Here is a 17257-nt window from a genome sequence, read left to right as displayed (position 1 = left end):
ATCTTTCAGTCAAGGCCTTCACATTTCACTCCTCGGATTGCACAATTCTCCCAATCCATTCTCGAAAAGGCTGCTCATAGGAATTCAGTTTTGATCAAATCTCGGTTTCTCTCTAAGCTTGTTAAGGTTTTTCTCATTACCTTTTTTGTTAAGTGTCGGCGGCTGGAGAGGTTGGACAAACAACTTCAAGCACAAGCACCGGGAGGTAGTGTACCGTGTCCGAGTTTCAGAAGCCCTGCTGTTGTCGTCTCTATCAACACCCGGACAGGCAAACTCGGAAGTGGTGGGCTTTGCATCCTCTGCCAAAGCTCTTTTAACGTGTCCTCCATTTCAAGCTGACGAACTTTCCTTCAAGTTCCAAAATCCGTTGGTGATCTGTTCAGAGGTGTTCCCAACCAACGACAAAATGGATCATTCACGCGTTGGTTTGAAGAACGAGACGCTCGACCGGATTATGGACAAGGTGCTTCGGGGACCTACTGAAACAAAGGCCTGCTTAATGGACGCCTCCTCGGAGAACCAAGATAGAATTCATATGGGTTCTCTTTTTCCAGGATTTAGATACGTCATACCGCGGGACAGAGACATGGTTGCTGAGGTGAAAGGGGTGACTTATCTTGTGGTTGCTCGGGACAATACGGGGGAAGTCATCGTTGGAGACAATGGGAAACCCGTTTTGGTGGAAATCTCAGCTGACTTTCAGGAGTCTCATGAGATCCAGTACAAAAAGGGTATGTACTGTGAAGTTTTCTCGTTTGTTTATTAACAGTTTTTCTGTTGATTTTGCAGAGGTGGAGGTGTGAATTCGTGACCAAAATTCTTAACCCTGCACTGCGGGAGTGGCTTGACAAGCGATATATGTCATGCAATTTCTGGCAGCCGGCCTCAGTAATAGAGGCAAAGTGGATGTAAGCTTTTTTCGTTATTTTGTTTTCTTTCTAATTTTCTGTTTGGTCAGTATGGCTCCTGAAGATATATATCAGGCTGGCTCATCCGGTTGCAACGAGTTGCTCAAGGAGCTCAAGAGTTCTCACCCGATTGAGAGGCTCTACTGTTACGTCTGGGCAAAAGAGGAGTATAATTATGGTATTCTTGACATTTTCGGAAGCGTCAAGGTGTTGAACCACTCAATCACGCCTGCAAGTTTTGAGTAAGTTTGTCAAATGATCCTGCTAGATACTGATTACGACTCATTCCATCTTGCAGGCGTTACCAGCGTGTTGTTGAAGAAATGAAATCTAGACTCGGGAGTAGCTTCCCTTTCGAATCATTCAACAAGGTTCCCAAGACTCTAGCAGAGATGCAAGCCTTATACGACATTCGTAAAAACGAGTATGAAGAACAATACAATGCAAACCTGCCACTGTGTCTTACCCTGCGAGACATGCTCGTTGGCGTGTTTTATAGGAAGCCGAACATGGTAAGCCTCTCATCTTCTCAGTGTCATCTAAGGCAGCTGTTTTCTTGTGACAGTCTCGAAAGATGGTTACTGGCAAGCTGTCAACTAACCTTACTGACGCGTATAGTTTAATTTCGTTCAAGGCTTCATGCGTGTGCATGTCGGAAACGAGTTTCTGGGATGGACCCCAGAAGTGGTGGAGAATATCTACCGGCAGAGGCTGATAGAAATCCGGAAGGAGCAGCGGGAGGTCTTGAATTCCAGGTACTTCGAAAGAAACTTGTTATAGTACCTGGCCGAGCTGAGGACGACGACGGATCTTTGGGATCTGCAAGAGAATGCTGAGCGTTACATAATCACGCTGAACATCCCCAACTTTGCAGGTAAGGAGGACTGAGTTAATCCATGTGATTCATTCTCATCACTGTGTTGCAGGCAGAGTGACTTTCCTAAGTGGTCTCGTGGATGGAGTCTTATCTCCGACTGGGTTTGATGTCCTGCGAATCTTCAGCAATGCATCTCCTATCAAGGAGTGCTCTGTGGACATTGTCTTTCCTTTCTCTTCTATAGAAGTGGAAGGCCTCAGCTAGGAGGCAGTTGTTGTCTGCCTGCCAAAGAAGGAGCTCGCTCAGACGGTGGAGAAACCTGTGAAGAAACGCAAGCTGCTGCCTGAGGTCGGAACTGAACATTTTGATTTCTTTGTTTGATGCTGAGTCCTTGCATTTTTCCATGTTGTAGTTTAAGTTGCAGCCGAACATAACAAGACTGCAAGATGAAGCTAGTCGGAAATGAAGTCCTTCATACCATCAACTGCTCGCGTGAAAGATCAGCAATGTCTTATTGCAGTAAAGCAGCTTGAAGACGCAGAAAGAGTCTTCGTCTCAGAGGAGGAATGTGAGAGAAATGATCGTCAAATGATTTGAATAGTTTTAGAAATTTGTACCAACTTTTAAAGAAATCTTCACTAATAATATATAGATTCATTCGTTCGAGGTCCTGCGAGCATTGCGGACTGTGTCCACGATTCCCGAGCTTGGGGTGAAATTCGCCAAGGACATGAGAGTGGTAGGGAACACAAAAGTAGGATGCAATACATCTATTAATCTTTACAAAAGCTTGCTCATAGGAATTCGGTTTTGATCACATCTCTGAGAATTTCGAGCCTGCTGATCACGAGTGGATCCATGAGCTTTTGAGCCTCTTGGATCAGCGTCTTCTCCTTGTTACTGTAGTAAGCGTCGAGAATGAACAGCACCTGCCTGTAGAGCCTGTTTGGAGTCCTGGAAAGAGCAGAGATCATAGAAGTGGATAAAAGAACTTGCATTGGTTGCTCACTTACGTGTATAAAAGGTCAATATCTTTCCCCTCAAGTTCGTCTCCAGGGGAGAATGCCTGCGCCAGAGCACCGAGTCTCTCTCGAGGATCTTCAATCGTCAGCAGATGCTTCAAGATCCGGACTTCTTTTGGGACGAGTCTTTGCATATTTCCTTTGGCGACATTGTACAGATGAAACATGATGTCTTTCACCTGAAAAAGTAAATGAGGTTGTACTTTTCCTTTCACTAGACTGTACCTCCTCTTTCATCAGTGGTGATTCTTTTGCAGCAGCCCAAGCTTTGCTGATCACCAGCATCAGTGTCGGATCAAACTGCTTGTTCTTGACGAGGGTGTCAATCTTCTTGCAGGCATCTTGCAGGGACGAGGAGTTCAGGATGTCATCAAACTTCCGGCGAGCAGCGTCCAAGGCTACACTGTTCTCAGCACCTTTGTCATACTCTTCGACGCTAGCCAGGCATCTTGCTGCCAATTGTGCCAGTTCTACAGAGCATAGACTTGTTCATAAAACGAGCATGAAGATGAAGGAAAGGACTTACTTTCTCGCCGATCTAAGTTGGAATGGTTTGCATCACATAAAACTCGAAGATGCTTGAAGAAATCGCTCGTGAAATCCTTCCGACGCTTGGCAACAATGACATCTATCTCCGTCTCGTTAACTTCGATCTCCTCGAGCAGCTCATCGTGCCTTATCATCTCGTCATCTACCTGGAAAGAAAGATACAAAACAACTTAGCTAAAACTTAAGACAAATCTCACACAGCCTAGAACACAAGAAAAGCTTTATACCTCTTTCAATTTTCTGGAGAGCTTGTAAAGATTTCCCATCTTTCTCGGATCGTCCTCGGACTCTGCCAGCGCCTTGCATCGCTCGTAAAAGTAAGGACGAATCCTCCTCCACTCCTGGCTAAACGCTAGCAATTTTCTCCACTCGTCTGGATCGGGCCTGTCCACCATAAACACCTCGATCAACCTGTCACACACCCTCCTCATGCTGAATCCCTTCTCAAACTCCACCTCTTCGTCTCTCTTAGAACTCCCAGCAGCTCCATCTTCCTCTTCCTTTCTCACCAATTCTTCCTCGAGCTTTACACCTTCCGCGGCCGATTCTTCCTCGAGCTTCAACGCTTCCGCCGCCGATTCTACCTCGCTAGTAGAAGAATCCACGGCCGCCGCGGCTGCTACTGCTGCTGCGCTCTCTCCCTTAAACCCTAAACCCCTGCTCCAATCCCTCCTCCCAGCCGAGAATGCGGAGCTCAATCGGCTGCTGCTACGTCGATTCCTGCTGCTGCTGCTGCTTCTGTGACATACCACGGAGCTCGGAGAGGGGAAGATCCTTGACTGCCGCCACAAGCAGCCGGAGTAGAGCACCGCCTCCGGCGCGAGCGCCATAACCAAAATTTAGGGCAGAGAGTAGTAAAATGAGCATATTCTAAAGATATACGTTCTCTTGAATATTTAGGGCTCTGCTTTTTAGGGTTCTTGGATGGCTGATGAGTTCATCGCGGTCATGCTTCGGACTATGAAGCATGTTCCCGTCAGAGCCCCGGAGAAATTCACGATTGGGGATCTCCAGGTGAGTCCAATGGGGGATTTCATGTACCCGATCGAGTATCCAGAGCCGCCCACGGCCGAATTGCCCGGCCACGGCGTGTACGAGCTTGTGAGGTCCGAGTTCTACCCTGAGAACGATCAGGGCAGGCGGATGATGCGCCATTTGTACACCATCACCAGAGAAGGGGGCAAGGTTGAGAAGTACCAGGTTGGGCTGGCCGAGGACTCGCGAGGGATCGCAATCAAGGGGTTTTCGAGAAGGGACTGGGAGGAGTGTGCGATCCCTGAGAATGGGAAGCTTAGGGATGGCGAGAGGCGGTGCTGGCCGAGGAGTGAGATGGGGCGCCATGACGTTCTCCCCAGGGCGGTTGAAAGACTAGCATCGATGATGGGCGGGGACGAAGATAGAATCTTTCCACCATGTAGAAAGTTTGCGAAATGAATACAAGCTCTTCTCAAGCAGTCTGTTCCTCTCTCCTCATACCTTGAGAGCATCAGATTTGCACTATTTTTTGGAGTGAATTGGATTTGATTTCTCTTTTTCGTTCTTCTGCATTTGATCGTGCAGATCAAAGCGTTCCAGCATAGGAATCCTGTCAAAGGCCTGCTGTGCTTCCACCACGCTCCCACACTTCATGTACATCGCCACCAAGCTGCTGGCTACGTGAGAGTCCGAATCCACACCACTTTCTCTCGCGTTCGCGTGGATTTGCCGGCCTCTTTCGACGTGATTTCTAGCATCGAGGATCCGTGTCAAACTCTAGAGTCTAGACCAATCAATCGGAAAGAGGAAGCTGAGGAGATGGCGAGAGCAAACATTCTTTTCAAGATGTCCCGAATCAACGAAGGCAAATTTTCGAACGCTTTGATGCTGGAAGGTAGAGCCATCCTTACTATGCTGTCCAGGACTTCGCTGGATCCTAAAGTTCTCACAGCCGATACGAGGTACTAGCGGCAACGCTCATCAGCTCGAGATATGCGCTGGCCTTGCGGCGTTAAAGTCGTGCTCCAGAGCTAGAGAGGACCTGGAACAAATCTCCTGTCCTACATTGCCGAGAATCTCATTCTTGCAGCCTCGCGCGGGCGATGGGACGAGCGGCACCCATAAAAAAGTTCTCAATTACATCTTTGAATATGCCCTTGCATTGACTGAGTTGACTCTTCATTGACTTTCATTGGCTCTTCGTTTGTAAGCTATTTTGGGAAGACGATAGACCGCAGCACTCCCTCTTCCACGCACAAATCGTTTTGGGCGACAAACTCTTGATCACTCCAGTTCTTCCAGCGAGATGAAAGAACACTGACCTGTTTTTCCAGCATCGATCAGACCTCCACGCAAAAAAAGGTAGAAAGCTTACTTCTCGGTGGTGATGATCGAGAACCATTCCATCCCATTAGAACTCAGGCAACGTGGAATCGCAGACGCAGACGATAAACAGGCAGCCGAGTGACAGGCGGCTGCCTCGACTCGAAAAACACTCTTACGTCACACAGCCTTGCGTGTGATTACGACATTGTTATATATGATAAGGCTGGTGGATAATATCCAGGTTACACTTTTAGTTTGTTTTCTTTTGAGCTAAACCGCAGTTTCTTTGTCATCGGCAAAGAAGAATGTCATAGGAAAGATTGGGTTGCGGAACATCAGGTTACTGAGTAAAAGCCTGGCTTGCGTTCTGCAATGGAGTGTCCATTTGGTACTTATCTTATGCAGAAACAGTGAGCATTAGTATTTCGTTTGGCATCAGGAACACGCAATGACTGGGATAAATTCGAGGATCAAAGTACGCTTTTTATCACGACGACGTATGTGTCAAGTGAAATTTCTAAACTGTAGGATTTGACTTACTTCCAGCAAATAGACGAGGCCAAAGCAGAGACGATTGCTGAGGAACATGCTTTTGAAGGCTGAAGCACTTTTATTTTCTAGCTTTTCCTTCTTGAGGATCGTATCTATTTCTTGTTTTCGAGTGCATACACAGTAATTCACGGTACATCTCTTGAGATCCTGCCTCCTCCCTCCATTGTTGCGCTGTTTTTGTTATTTGTTTGTCCTATTATTTGACGAAGATTACGAGCTGTAGACGCAAAATTTATCCTCCTCCTCCATTGCAGGCTGTCAGGAGACCGATGAGGCCACCGCACGCTCTTGTAGGAAGTTCCAACCAATTATGATGCTTGAGATGGAAAGCTACAGCCTGGTCCAGAATCCAACCTGCTTTTTTTCGTTCAGCACCACCAGATCGCCACCTTGAAGAGGAAAATGGGTAATGAATCGTGAATGTGGCGTGTCATTATCTGCAAAATGCTCCGCCTTTGCCCACGTAACCACCTTCCAGTGACGCCCGCATTCTTCTTGTTCATCCAGCTCCAGCAATACGATGCCTCCCTTGAAATGATGACCTATTATGAGTTCGCACTGGCCAACCACGATCACCTTGGGCCCGTAATGCAAGGATCAAGCCTGCGATAAATGTAGCCCACGAGTTTGAGTTCTTGAGGCAGCGGGAAGTCGTTCCAAGCTTTGGCACCTGGGATTGCCATTGCCTCAGTGCGCAGGTCGTAAGCCTGCAGCTTGCTATCCCGGAAGATGAACTCCCCAGCAAGATGTCCCGTCAGTATGCGATGATTTCCAGACATGGGAAACGCTGTATAAACACTGTGACCTCCAGCTACCGTCCATAGAGCAGGTGAATGCTAAACTGCTCCTGGTTGCCTGATCTTATTCTTAAGTTGATCTGACCTGGTCCAAACGCAAAATCAGGAGCACTCGCGTTTGCAAAGGTCACTTCCACAACAGGAAGCTCAAGTTGGAATCCGGTGCGCAAACAGCCACCCGCAACGGCCATACGGCCCAGCAGCGCGACAATGGTGGCTCCAAATCAGTCAAGAAGTCGTCTCTGCGGACGCCACAGAGCAGGCCCAAGCATGCGGCCATTGGAAAGTGCCGCGGCAACAACCGGTTTGACACCACTCCTAGGCGAGCAACGACGGCCATGGGGGAACTGTTTTTGATCCCCACCAGAGCGAGTGAACGTGAGTGAGTGAAGCGATTGAGAAGTTTGAGCGCTGTCATTCGCGTCTAAGAGCCATGCCTTCACTCTCAAGGAGTTTTACCTTCGTTGTCAGTCACAACATCGTCTCCGGCCTCACTTATGTGGTCCACTGTAAAAGTCGTGTTTTGCTAGGTTTTGAGACTGGGAAAGATCTGAAACGACCAGCTTTGTTGTGCGTTCCTCGAAGGCCATTCCTCCAGACAGTGTTGACGCTCGAACAGTACTTAACTACAACACCCGGCAAAGACAAGGGTATGAATAAGTGTGGACGACCCTCGGTGAAACAAACAATTGCAACAACACCACTTTTGCGGAGAATTCGATCCATATGTCGAGCAGATTCTTGTGAAGACCAAGGAGCTGTTCCTTCCACCTCAAACTTTCGTCCTCCTGGATCCCCATCTTCTTCCTCGTCTCTTGGGTACTTTGACGATCATTATCCTTTGAAGTAAACGGGGATTAAAAGAGCCCGTTTCCGTAATAGGGCAGGTATGGACTATGGACGAGCTGGTGCACATAGTTGAGGAGGAGGTGTTGAAGCTATTGCCAGCAGTTGTTTTGCACCGCCGCATCAGAGTCGTGTGCAAGCAGTGGAGGGATCTCGTAGACTCACCAAGATTTGGAAAGTCTCATTCAGCGCACCACTCTAGAAACAAGCAGATTTACCCCCCTCCTCATGTCTTGGGAGTAACTTCTTTTGGTAGGGGAGTGTATCGGTGCAACCCGTTTGTTGCTGGATCTCAAACACAGAAGGGTTGGGTCCGTCAGGATGTTTACAATCACATCAGGGTTTTCAAGGCCTGTGGTGGATTGCTGTTTGGATCGATGGGCAATGACTATGTTGTTCTCAATCCGCTCACCACAGCTCTCAAGGTGCTCCCGCCGCCGCCCCTGAAAGTAGTAATTGTATATCGTTCTGCCCTGGTTTTGGAACCGTGTATGCATGGTTACTGGATTTGTGTAGCGGATAACAAAAAAAAGCAATTGCTGGTATATAGCTCGAGATCAGGAGTGTGGGACAAGGTGGATTACCTTCCTGGCTGGAATCGTCTCGAAAATGGAGTTGGGATGGCCAACAGCAACGCTTATTTTCCATGCGAACGTGAACGTATGTGGGGGGCTTTGAGCTTCAACATGGAAGAAATGAGATGGACTGTTGAGTGGTCATCTTTCATGGGCCATTCCCCTGTTGAAGCTTGCTGGAATGTGTACAATTGGGTGGTAACACCAGCAACACAGTTTTTCAAGGTGGCTTTGGTAAACGATTTTGGGGTTCTGAAGATGATGCTGATAAGGTTGGACTGTGCATCAAAGAGATTTGTTGAGGAGACAAGCTTTCCTTACAACGAGGGCCACATTCCTCTTCTTCCAATCTGTTTTTACGAAGGCACCTTAATGATTCCGGATAAGTATAAGCTGTTTTTTGTGGATTGTGAGAGTATGGTCTGGAGTAGCATTCCACTTCAGAATCCTTTACTTCTGAGGTATGTTTTTCTGTTTGCACCATCTTTGGTGCCTCCATGAATGTAACGCTAAATAAAAGCTAAAATCATTTCAGATCAAATCCCAAAGTAAATCCCATAGCCATGTCAGATTTTCTGACCACCCAACACGGATTTACATACGAGCTTGAAAAAGCAAGGCTCTTACCTCGTCAGTCCACGCTCATCCCGTGCTCGACCATGTCCCGTGCAAATCGAGAGCCAAGCCGTAGAACGAGAGGAGCCACATGCACAGAGTTCCGAAAGAAAAACACGAAAAACAAGACCACCGCTGTTGAAAACCAGCTGAGTCGATGTCTATCAAGGTAGTCAGGAGTTTCACGGCCTGTGGTCTCAGCCAAATGAGCTCACGGCTGTTTGCCGAGGGATAGAAAAAACAAATCATTCGGTCGATCGATGGAAACAATAGCTATATTACCTGAATACAAGCCACGAGACAATCCCCCATTAGATCTCCACCGCCTGTGTTCGTGGACAACTTCTCTCGCAAAATCTCCGAACGAGCTACCTGCGAGAAAAGAAGAGAAAAGATGAGCCCTAAACCGCCAGCATATTCTCCATTTATGTTTATTCTTCGAATATTCACGCAATAATGCAATGGAGAGTTTGCCGTGCGGAGGCAGAGTTTCCATTGTTTCCAGCGAGGATTTTCATGGAGTGATCAAGAGCTTGTCGCCCAAAACGATTTGCGCGGCTTTTAACGTGGAAGATGGAGTTGAGATGCGGTCTCGCAGGACACACGACGCTCTTCTTCCCACCCAAATAGCTTACAAACGAAGACCCAGTCAATGAAAGTCAACCCAGTCAATGCAAGGGTACATGAACTTTTTTATTCTAAGGACAGGTGATTTGGTTCCAGGTCCTGATTTCTAGCATCGAGGATCCGTGCCAAACTCTAGACCAATCAATTGGAAAGAGGAAGCTGAGGAGATGGCGCTCAAAGAAGCGTGGACGGCTTTTCAAGATGTCCCGAATCAACGAAGGCAAATTTTCGAACGCTTTGGGTAGAGCCAAATTTTTTTATAAAGTTTTCACAGCCGATATGGTAGTTCTTCCGGCGAGATGAGAGAACACTGGCTCGTTTTTCCAGCAAAAAAGTTGGATCGGTCAGACCTCCAGGCCAAAAAAGGTAGAAAGCTTACTTCTCGGTGGTGATGATCGAGAACCATTCCATTCCATTCTCTCCGGCTCGATTTGAGACAACGTGAAATCGCGGGACGATAAACAGGCAGCCGAGTGACAAGCAGCTGCGAGTCTGCCTCGACTCGAAAAACACTCCTACGTTGCACAGCCTTGCGTGGGATTACGACATTGTTATCGGTTCCAGCATATGATCGATTACTCCTATGCCATTTTTGTTCACGACTTGGATACGACCGCTTGACAATGTAAGTGACTTGGTACGCAAAGTCGGAGGAAAACCCTGGCGAGCGAGCACACAAATCCAGTGATCACAAAAACAAAAAAAAGATCAGCACCAAGACCGGCGTGCTTATCAGCTCGAGAGAAGCGCTTGTCTCGCGGGGCTAAAGTCGTGCTCCAGAGCTAGAGACGTCGAAAGATCACGCGAACGCGAGAGTCGGACTTGGTGGCGATGTACATGAAGTGTGACAGCGTGGTGGAAGCACAGTAGGCCTTCGACAGGATTCCTCGCCCCGACGAAGTGGCTATGCGGAGAATGGCGAGGCCGAGATGGCCTTGTAGCTCTTTCGATCGATACAACAGTGCTGCGCAGCAAACGCACGAACTTTTGCCGCTGCGCTCGCCTCTGGCAGCTGCCGAAGAAGACCATCGTCAAGCCGAGGCTACGTGCGGAATGCTCTCATCGACATGTACGTGAAGTGCCGGAGCATGGTGCGTGCTCAAGAGGTTTTCGACAGGATGAAAAGTCGGGATGTGGTCTCGTGGAACGTTTTGATGCTCGGCTACGCACAGGATGGTGAGAACGAGGAGCTAGCTCTAGAGATGTTTATGAATATGGTGTCGTCCCGAGGTTGTCAGCTCGATAGCTGGAGTGTTGTCGCTGCTCTCCAGGCCTCGGAGCCAAGAAAGAAGCTCGGAATCCACAGGAGAAGCTCAGGTTTCTAGTTACGCGATCCACGGCACGGCCGACAGACTGGGATGTGACTCAAACATATTCGTAGTCAACGCTCTTCTCAACTGAGAACGATGAGGGAAAGATGGCCTTCAACTCTTTGGAGATTTGCTACACTCCCAGTCTTTGGTGGCTGCGCTTAAGGCGTCAACTCAAGAACAGGGAAGGCAAGTCGATGGGAAGATCGTGACGCTGCGTTCGCGGGAAGCCGGAATGGCGGTGCACTCGTTGGTATCAGAGCGAGGCTTTGATCTGGAAGACTTGTACGTGGCAAGCTGCTTGGTCGACATGTATGGTAAGTGTTGGAGCATGGCTGATTCTCGCAGAGTTTTCGACCGATCGCGACGTTGTTATCTGAAAACGAGCTACCTGATCAAGACGGTCAGAATCTTGCAGGAACCAATTTTTCTTGGGGAGCAAACTGGGGGAAAAGGGGGAAACTCTCGAACCAAACCTCAAAAAAGGCCGGTAAATATCTTCGGGAGATCGTCGAACAATGCAGCACGCTTAATCGGATCCACTGACATGATAGCATGGAACCATAATTCAAAGAATTATGGTTCAGTCATTCCTTCAAAAGCTATGGCCTTGAGCTTACTAGAGGGCAACGCTACCACACACTCCACCGTTTCTTCCTTCGTGATGTTGTCAAGTGTCACATAAGAGACACCATTCTGCCAGAACGAAACGAGAAATCAAATCCAATTCAATAAAAAACCACCATCGCCACCTTCTCACAAGAGAGCCTCAAACAACTACACTTTCGTCGTTCTGTGCGTATCCAGAGCTCACTGCGTTCCAGATTTTGCGAGAGTAGTTCTTACTCTTTAGTGGACATCTCACGGCAGGATGTCCTTCAAAAACTTGTTTTCGTGGCTTTGTATCCAGGTAATATAGCTGCTGCTTCCATCGATCAATGATTTGTTTCTCTCTCTCTTGGTAGCAAAGACATCCTCACGCGATACCAACAGCTGCGAGCTCTTTCAAGGAACGACTCCACTGCATGCATCTGGCACCTCCGTTCTACAGCTTGGCTGTGGACATTATAGCAGCCACTCTTACCTCGGATGAGGGAAGTCGCGAGAACGTCCTCCAAAGAAAAGGTCTGCCTAGATCTTGATACTTTTGATGTGAGAGTGGCCATTTTGACGCTGCGAAATCTTCTCATTAAAGATTGAGAAGAGCTTGTCTTCATTTCACAAAGTTTCTACATGATGGGAAGATTCTATCTTGGCTCATCATCAAGTCTAGTCTTTCAACCGCCTTGGACGGAACTTCATAACTCGTCATCTCCCTCCTCGGCGAACACCGCCTCTCCCCTTGCCTAAGCTCCCCATTCTCAGGGATCGCACAATCCTCCCAATCCATTCTCGAGAACCCCTTGATTGTCTCTCCAAGCGAGTCTTCGGCCAGCACAACTTGGTACTTCTCTACGTCGCCGCCTTCTCTTGTGATGGTGTACAAATGGCGCATCATGCGTTTGCCATGATCGTAGCGATGGTAAAACTCGGATCTCACAAGCGCATACAAGCCGCAACGAAATTGGGCCGTGGCCGGTTCTGGATACTCAATTGGGTACATGAAGTCCCCCAGTGGGCTCACCTCGGGATGCCCAATCCTCAAGTTCCTTGGGGCTGTGACTGGAACATTCTTCATACTGCGAAGCATGACCCTCATCTTGGAGTCCAGCGTTTCCATTGAATGCCCTAAATTCTCTTTATGTAAATCTAACTTATTACAATAAACGTTGCTTAACCCTTTAATATCAATACTTACAAAAGCTTCAATATGTCAGGTTTAAAGGGTTGCAACAATATCAAAAAATTAATTTCTAAATATATCAATTATGTCTGTCCAAAAGAATTTCTGCTTTATTTTTCAAAACCATCTATTTTGGTTTGCCATTAAGGCAACTCATTCTTTGGTGGATAGGTCATGCATTTGGCAAGGAATATATGATTGCATATGAGTGCATCTTACAATAACCTGTGGTTTAATGTATGGTGTTTTGTATGGATTATTATATAATATACTTTCATTTTTTAGATGCCACAATTGCATAGCCAGGCATCTTGTGTGCCAGTTCTGCAAAGCATAGACTTGTTTATAAAAACCAGCATGAAGATGAAGGAAGGGACTTACTTTCTTGGCGGTCTAGGTTGGAACGGTTTGCATCACATAAGACTCGAAGATAGATCTCAACAAGAAGATGAAGGACTTACTCTCTCCCCGGTCACAATACACAAACTCTAGCTGAGCTCTTAAACCCTAAACCGCTAGAGATTAAAGAACAATATATCCTTGACTCAATAGTTCTCTTCCATCAATCACACTGCAATGATCTTGATCACCGCAGCATCCCCAATCCTCTGGAGCGCTATAATCGATTCCCCAGCTCGGCACATCTTCCTCTCCACAGCATACTTCACCGCCGCCCCAAAAATCTCCTCGCAAGACTCCGCCTCCGTCGCCTTCCACTCTCCTTGCGCTAGCAATGGCACCAATCCCCTCACCACCAAGCTATGCCGCGCCGGAGACTCGCTACTCCACCACCACGTCAGGCTATCCGTCCTCACCACCGGCACCGCGATCGATAGAACCGGTACCATTGGTCGATACTTCGCCACCAGCTTCGCCGTGGTACCACCCCGCGTCAGCACCACGATGAGCGAAGCTTTCACCTCCTTGGCCGTCTGGACCGCCGTGGAAGCCAGGCTCTCGAGCGGGCTGAGCGGCAGTAGCGATTGATCCATGATCGCCTTGAAGATGGCCGGGTAGTCGAGCGAGTTCTCGGCCTCGACGCAGATCTTGGCCATGGTTGCTACCGCGAGCTCCGGATAGAGCCCCGCGGCGGTCTCACCGCTGAGCATCACCGCGTCGGTGCCGTCGAGGACTGCGTTGGCGACGTCCGTGGCCTCGGCTCTCGTGGGTCTCGGGCACTTGATCATGGATTCTAGCATCTGCGTCGCGGTGATCACGGGCTTTCCAGCGGCGTTGCACTTGTAGATCATCATCTTCTGCGCCAGGAAGATCTTCTCCGTTGGGATCTCCATGCCGAGATCGCCCCTGGCCACCATGATCGCGTCCGACTCACGGAGGATCTCGTCGAAGTTCACCAGTCCTTCCTGGTTCTCGATCTAAACTTCCAATAGATCACGTAAGAACAACTATGATCCATCAAGAGAAACGAAAGAAAAAGCCCACCTTGGAGATGATCTGGATTGTTCTTGCCGCGGTGGGGTGATGATCGCTCAAGAGCTTCCTCACGTTGATCAGATCCTTGGCCTTGCGGACGAAGGAAAGAGCGATGAAATCGATGCTATTGGGAATGCCCCACTCCAGGATGTCCTTCACGTCCTTCTCGGTCACGGTTGGAAGATCCACGACGACGCCTGGGAGATTGACGTTCTTCCTCTCGCCAAGAACAGCCGTGTTCTCGCAGCGGCACACGATCGTCCCGGCGCTTGGATCGCAGGAGACCACCGTGAGCGTGATCGTGCCGTCGGCGCAGAGGATCACGTTCCCTGGAGCTAGATCCTCCGCGAGCCGCTTGTAGCTCATCGCGATCGTCGTCTCGTCGCCCTGGATGCTGTAGTCCGTGGTGATCGTGATGACATTCCCCTCTTTCAGCTGGATTGGAGCTCCATCCTTGAGCATTCCAGTGCGAATCTCTGGCCCCTGGAGGAACGACTCAAGGAAAAAGATTTGCGAGATCCATCGCTCACCTTCGTGTCGAGCATCACGGCGCACAGGATCTTCGTGCTGGCCATCGCCGCGCGGAGATTGCTGACCGTTTCGCGGTGGTAGTCTTGAGATCCGTGCGAGAAATTGAAGCGCGCCACATTCATGCCGCCGCGCAGGAGATTCTCGAGAATGGGGATCTCGCGAGACTTGGGGCCTAGCGTGCACACGATCTTCGTCTTGGCCAGTGACGCGCGATCGCTGCTGCTAGAGCGAAAGATTCCTTCCATCGCCCCCTTTCTCCTGCCCTAAATTCCTTAAACCCTAAACCCCCAATGCAAGATTTTGTGTGAATATTCTGGTAAGTTAACGCCTCTCTTAAAAGGTAACGTTTTGTGTAACTTTTATAACTCCAACAACATAAAAGGTAAACATCATCATACTCATATATTTAAACGAAAGAGCCGGTATAATAATAGTATATGCTGGCGTCACTTATTCTGGGCATATGCCAAAATCTAACGGCTGAGATTAAACAATGGGGAGTCGTGACTTTGGGATCATAAAAACTTTTAATTGTCTTTTAGGGTCCTAAAAGACAATTCTCCTCTCCTCGTGAGAACGAGGAGAGAGCATCGATCATCGCTTGTGGGAAGGTACTCTCTCTCTCTCTCTCTCTCTGTCTCTGTGTGTGTGTGTGTTTGATGCGGTCTTCATTGCAGAGCACCTCAGAGCTACAGTCAGCTGTACGTGAAGATCTGAAGCTGCTACCGATTGAAAAGCTCAGGAAACCGTTGTCAATGGCCATGCGCCGGAAAAATGACAGTCTTTTTTCGAGACTCTCAAGCCCCTATTTGTTCCAGGTTCTTGAGGCTGGAACCATGACTAGAATCAAGGTTTTTCACTCTCTTGCTTTTTGCTATTCTCTTTCGAGGCTTAAAGTTCCTGTTTGTGCCAGGTGCTCGAGGCTGTAACCAAGAGACAAAAAAGAAATTTTCGTCCCTGTACTTCTCCTCGGGACAGCCACAGCTCCACGGCTCCATGGCTATTGGCCCCATGCATTTCACAGTCATCTCTACAGAACATGACTGGAGCTCGACCAGCAAACAAGTATGCATTCTTATTCTTTTCATCTTTCCTTCAACGAAACCTTCTTCTACAGTACGCTTGGATGAAATCTGACCTTGAATCTGTTGGCAGATTCAGTACACCATGGATAGTTTTCACAGGGTAACTGTTTTTATTCACATTTTCATTCTGTAAACTCATGTGTGCTATTTTTCTTTCAGTCATCGACCTATGTACTCCACTCAATTGCGGGGGATTTATTTCTAAACTTTACCAGGTGTGGATCCGAAATTTGTAGCAGCTGTGGAACCATTGCTCTTGAGAAACAAGGTAAAACACGAGCTCTTCAAAGGGAAAACTAGAATGAAACTGTCTTTTTTCTTTTTTCTTTTTTTTTTTGCACAGGTTGATTTAGCAGTGTGGGGGCATGTTCACAATTACCTGCGAACTTGTGCTGTGTTTCAGGGCGCTGCCTGCAGCACCCGATCAAGGATTTAGCAGGCGTCGATTTCTTTGACACTACAATTTACTCAGCTCCAGTTCACACCGTGGTTGGCATGGCTGAATTCACCTTGGATGACTTCCCTCATAATGTAAGCTTGCAGCTTTGTTTCCTATATTCAAGCTCTTTATATGGTATTGATATTCTACCTTTTCTATTTTTTTTGTCGACAGTTTAGTTCATGGAGCTTGATTCGAAGGTCGGCATTTGGATATGCAAGAGTGACAGCTGATAAGACAAAGCTACTGTTTGAGGTAGATGAATTGCGTTCTTGGTTCTTGCATGTTACTTATTTATTTTTCATTCCAGTACATTACAACGGACGGACAGTAGCTGACCGATTTAAAATTGCCAGGCTAGATTGGGGATTTTCCAGGCCATGAACGATTTCAAGCTTTACAAGTTCAATAGTTGGCTTGTAGTTCAAGCTTTACAACGTCAATAGTTGGCTTGTAGAGCTTGCTGATTTACTTGACACTGCCAAGAGCTCTTGCTTTGCTGCACAGCACCTGGTTTTGGATCTTGCCAGTCGCAGTTTTGTCCAAGGCTGTGAGAAAGACGATGCTCTTTAGCACCATGAACTTCCATAAATGCTGTCGATACAACAAGAGTATCTCCTCCTTGTTGCTTCTCACGCCGTGCTTGAGGGACACAAACGCACATGGACCACTGCTCATCTGGCTGCGCCACCACAGCAGCTTCCAACACTGCTGGATGCCTGGATGAAAAAGAAGCAAACTTTAACAAGAAACAAAGAAGGAAAAACTCTCCTTTTACCTGTACAAGATGCTCTCCACTTCCAGGCTGCTAATGTTCTCCCCTCCAGAAATGATAATATCCTTGGCTCGATCCTTGATCTTGATGTATCCATTGGGATGCCAAACTGCCAAGTCCCCAGAGTCTGGATTGTTCAAGTATCCCTTGAACACCATGTTCCCACGTATGCAAACTTCGCCAATGGTGACACCGTCCTTGGCAACCGGTTCTAGAGTTTCATCTCTGATAATGTATTTGTCTTATTTGTTTGGTTCTTCGTCACTCCTTACTCGCTCGCTGCTTCTGCTA

The 17257-nt window shown here is 47.9% G+C and overlaps 3 protein-coding genes and 1 long non-coding RNA gene across 5 annotated transcripts; 2 read left to right on the top strand and 2 right to left on the bottom strand.

Moving 5' to 3' along the window:
- Nucleotides 1-2469: 2469 nt before the first annotated feature.
- Nucleotides 2470-4129, bottom strand: LOC9643311 (uncharacterized protein At4g37920). Its single transcript, XM_002962655.2, has 5 exons — nt 3524-4129; nt 3274-3442; nt 2973-3217; nt 2739-2926; nt 2470-2679 (listed from the first exon to the last, which is right to left on the bottom strand). Exons 1-5 carry the CDS (start codon nt 4124-4126, stop codon nt 2520-2522), a joined length of 1365 nt encoding a protein of 454 aa, XP_002962701.2. The 5' UTR covers nt 4127-4129; the 3' UTR covers nt 2470-2519.
- Nucleotides 4130-10676: 6547 nt separating this feature from the next.
- LOC112341286 (pentatricopeptide repeat-containing protein At1g09410, mitochondrial-like) lies at nt 10677-11465 on the top strand. The gene is made up of 3 exons (XM_024661205.1): nt 10677-10926; nt 11027-11172; nt 11268-11465. The coding sequence occupies exons 1-3, from the start codon at nt 10677-10679 to the stop codon at nt 11463-11465; spliced, it is 594 nt and encodes a 197-aa protein (XP_024516973.1).
- A 1776-nt stretch (nt 11466-13241) lies between these two features.
- Nucleotides 13242-14939, bottom strand: LOC9643310 (pyruvate kinase, cytosolic isozyme). Its single transcript, XM_002962653.2, has 3 exons — nt 14667-14939; nt 14146-14619; nt 13242-14078 (listed from the first exon to the last, which is right to left on the bottom strand). The coding sequence occupies exons 1-3, from the start codon at nt 14910-14912 to the stop codon at nt 13269-13271; spliced, it is 1530 nt and encodes a 509-aa protein (XP_002962699.1). The 5' UTR covers nt 14913-14939; the 3' UTR covers nt 13242-13268.
- Nucleotides 14940-15967: 1028 nt separating this feature from the next.
- On the top strand, nt 15968-16609 carry LOC9661595. 2 transcript variants are annotated; one of them, XR_002990728.1, is made up of 4 exons: nt 15968-16020; nt 16096-16283; nt 16366-16446; nt 16502-16609. It is a non-coding gene; the product is annotated as an uncharacterized LOC9661595 (long non-coding RNA). The 2 variants fall into 2 exon arrangements; XR_002990727.1 differs by having other exon boundaries at nt 16366-16603.
- The last annotated feature ends 648 nt before the right edge of the window (nt 16610-17257 follow it).

This window comes from Selaginella moellendorffii, unplaced genomic scaffold, assembly GCF_000143415.4.
Source record: "Selaginella moellendorffii unplaced genomic scaffold, v1.0 SELMOscaffold_2, whole genome shotgun sequence".
NCBI lineage: Eukaryota > Viridiplantae > Streptophyta > Lycopodiopsida > Selaginellales > Selaginellaceae > Selaginella > Selaginella moellendorffii.
The sequence above is the reverse complement of the archived record's forward strand: the minus strand, read 5'-3'. Positions and strand labels throughout refer to the sequence as shown.